This window comes from Drosophila arizonae, chromosome 5 (assembly GCF_054131065.1).
Source record: "Drosophila arizonae isolate 15081-1271.41 chromosome 5, UAZ_ARI_1.0, whole genome shotgun sequence".
In the NCBI taxonomy this organism is placed as follows: Eukaryota; Metazoa; Arthropoda; class Insecta; order Diptera; family Drosophilidae; genus Drosophila; species Drosophila arizonae.
In genome coordinates, this window is record NC_142925.1 from 4,973,820 (window position 1) to 4,977,342 (window position 3,523).

At 40.8% G+C, this 3,523-nt stretch overlaps 1 protein-coding gene across 1 annotated transcript; it reads left to right on the forward strand.

The window, feature by feature from the left end:
- Positions 1-338: 338 nt before the first annotated feature.
- Positions 339-2,259, forward strand: LOC108617097 (cytochrome P450 9b2-like). The gene is made up of 4 exons (XM_018012767.2): positions 339-624; positions 697-1,207; positions 1,271-1,907; positions 2,030-2,259. Exons 1-4 carry the CDS (start codon positions 422-424, stop codon positions 2,194-2,196), a joined length of 1,518 nt encoding a protein of 505 aa, XP_017868256.1. The 5' UTR covers positions 339-421; the 3' UTR covers positions 2,197-2,259.
- Positions 2,260-3,523: the final 1,264 nt, after the last annotated feature.

Below are 3,523 nucleotides of genomic sequence, written 5' to 3' on the forward strand. Positions count from 1 at the left end.
GTGAAAATCAATATAATATATGAATGGGCAACAATCCGCTAGAATATGCCCATTAATTAATAATCAACTGCATCTTTTGGTACTACATTGATATATATCAGCTTATTTACAGGGTATGCAATCGTAGCAACTGTTTTTGCTATAATAGTACGGACAGAGCGATAACATCGGCAGAGAGCGCGCAATTGGAAGCAACGCTCACGAAATGACAAATTGTAAACGGGTTAATTTCGCAAGTCCCAACAACTTTTATCTATCAGGTATTTTTTATTGAGTGCCCATAGAGAGAGAGAGAGAGAGAGAGAGAGAAGTCATATAAATACTTGCTTGCTCAGTAGCACAAATTTAGTTCCAGCTGCGACTTGCGGGTGGTTAGAAGCGTTCTCTTCGCATTTGTCAGGGTTAAGATCAAGGTCAAAATATGGATCTCATTTTGTTGCTGGCCCTGGTGGGCCTTTTCTACTTCACTTACAAATGGTTAACGGCACGGCACAATGAGTTTGTGGTGCGTGGACTGCCTTTCGAGAAACCCTTGCCCATTTTCGGTAACAATGTCGATGTTGTGATGAATAAGGCCTCATTCCAGAAGCTCGTTGCTGAGTTCTATGCTCGCACGCGACAACAGTAAGTCTTCAAACGTACCCTAGACCTATCTCAAGTATTTGCTGTACGCTCTTTGCTTTGATTGACTTTTAGCAAACTGGTGGGCTTCTTTAACTTTCGCACGCCCATGATACAAGTGAACGATCCAGAGCTAATTAAGAAGATCACCGTCAAGGATTTTGAGTACTTTCCAAATCATCAAACCTTCTTTTCCACCAACGAGCGATTGATTAACGATATGTTGAGCGTGATGAGAGATCAGCGCTGGAAGCACATGCGCAACACCCTAACACCTGTCTTCACGTCAGCTAAAATGCGCACCATGTTCGGTCTGATGAACGAGAGCTTTGCCGAGTGCATGGATCATTTGGATCAGATGTCCAAGACAGCTGTTAATCCCGGCGAGGGCTTCGAGCTGGAACTGAAGGAGGTGTGCAATAGATTGTCAAACGATTTGATTGCAAGCACAGCCTTTGGTCTGAAGGTCAGCTCCTACAAGACGCCAGATAATGATTTCTATGAAATCGGCAGGTCGGTAGCCTTCTTCCGCGGCAAGGCTCTGTACAAATTTATGCTGTCCGCAACTATGCCCACATTGTTCAAGGTATGTTCATCTACTAGAAAGGACATTTGTCTAAAATTGAATTGAATTGAATTCCTTTTGCAGCTTCTCGGTTTCAAAATCTTTGACTCGCAGAAAACAGAATTCTTCATTCGTATCGTTGTCGACGCCATGAAATACCGCGAGGAGAATAATATCGTGCGACCCGATATGATTCAGCTGCTGATGGAGGCCAAAAAGGAGTCCGCGGAACAGTGGAGCGACGATGAGCTGGTGGCTCAGTGTTTCGTCTTCTTCTTTGCGGCATTCGAGAATAACGCCAGCTTAATATGCACCACCGCCTACGAGCTACTCAATAATCCAGATGTGCAGGAACGCCTCTACGAGGAGGTCAAGGAAACACACGAAGCGCTGAAGGGTGAGACACTTACCTATGAGACGGTCACTAAGATGAAGTATTTGGACATGGTTGTATCTGAATCTCTGAGGAAATGGGCCCTGGCCGCTGGGACGGATCGCGAATGTGCTAAGGACTATACCCTCTACGATGACGATGGCACGAAGCTATTCGAGTTCAAGGCGGGCGATCGCATCAATATACCCATTTCGGGTCTGCATTTGGACGACAAATTCTTCCCCGAACCGCACAAGTTCATACCGGAACGCTTCAGCGACGAGAACAAGGATCAGTTAGTGCCCTACACGTATCTGCCCTTCGGCGTGGGTCCACGCAACTGCATAGGTGAGTGAACTAAACGAAATTGGGGAACCCAGTTCAAGAATCCACATTCGATTTTCAACTTTCCTCAATTCCTTTATTATAAACTCCCGCTACATTAATGGACGCATTTCTGTATATTCCAGGTAATCGTTATGCTCTGATGCAGGCCAAGGCCATGTTGTACAATCTCGTGCTCAAGTACAGGATCGAACGCTCTCCCAAGACTGTCAAAGATCTGCTGAGCGATTCGCGTGGTTTCCAGCTGACACCCCAAAGCGGCTACTGGGTGCATTTGGTGCCCCGCAAATAAATCGATTGAAACACAAATTGTTATTCGTTGAGTTTACGTTAAAATACACATATGCATATTGTATATTTATTTATATTCTTATTTTTGATTATGTTTCCATACACACTGACTTTAATACTAATGATAGACTTAAGATCTAACTCCAAGTATAGACAATTGGTAATACTTAAGACTCGTCATATGTATGCGTTCCACACCTATATCTGGCTTAACTTTCCAAATTCTTTCACATTTTATAGACATAATCAATTTTGCAAATGCCTTTTACGTTATTGTTTTATTTTATTTTTACAAGTATCATAAAACACAAAAAAAAACTTTCTCAAATATTCTGGACACATTCCGCTTTTATATAACTCTTTCACTTTCACACAGGCCAATGGGCGAAAGCCAAAACATTACATAAAAGCCTAAATATACCTCTAAAAAAAACAAAAGAATCTTTTGCCAACAAAATTAAAGAGATATAAAACTGTATATAAAGAACTGTATATATTAATATATATATAATGTATATATATATATGTGTGTATGTTTGTATATGTTTATCTGTAACTATGTAAATTAGGGTCTCAGATTGGAGGGGGAATTTTCTTTATAAGTTATTGCACATTTGCTATGCGAAAACTTTCGCTCTTTTCTCACTATTTCTTATTGTTTTATACACACATTCTTTTGTTGGCAGTTGCTTTACATCATAATTTATTGTTCGTTGCATTTTAGTTTTTTCGTGGCTGGCAGATTCTTAGCTCTATACTATGATCAATATTTATACAGTAAAGTATGTATAATAATATCTATATGTAAATGCTTGATATACCGTTTAGATTTGTACAAAGTTGTTGATAAAATCAGTGATATCTTATATATATAAATACTCGGAATATTTGTGAGCTGGATAATGTAGTAGGAAAGATAAAAACTAGCCGGATAAAGTAGATAAATATCATGTACAAGAAGAAGAGAAAAGAGAGAAAAGTTAAAAATTGTTGTCTTACCAGCTCACATTACAGCTAATTTAAATGCCCAGAACCCTCAGGGTATAGTCAATATTTCTTGTATATGTGTATGCGTGTCTGTATATATGTATGTAGTATTTATCGATATGTCTATTTACACAATTTGCCATTGAAACTCGATTTCAAACGCTATATAGACGCTGTGCATTGCCCGGACGCGCCTTACCCAGCCCGAAGAAGTTCCAGACGCGCCTCAGGCAGCCCGGCTTCTTCTCGGGCAGCAGACTGAGGCTCTGCTCCTCGAGTATGGTGTCCAGGATGTAATAGCTACTCAGATTCAGCGGCGGCGGCGGCAGCATTGGAGGTGG

What these genes read in the sequence shown, in the direction of transcription:
- LOC108617097 (XM_018012767.2), top strand. Translation starts at nt 422, where the DNA reads ATGGATCTCATTTTGTTGCTGGCCCTGGTGGGCCTTTTCTACTTCACT. An exon ending in TATGCTCGCACGCGACAACA is followed by an intron (nt 625 to 696) that starts GTAAGTCTTCAA and finishes ATTGACTTTTAG; the next exon opens with CAAACTGGTGGGCTTCTTTA. An exon ending in CTATGCCCACATTGTTCAAG is followed by an intron (nt 1,208 to 1,270) that starts GTATGTTCATCT and finishes TTCCTTTTGCAG; the next exon opens with CTTCTCGGTTTCAAAATCTT.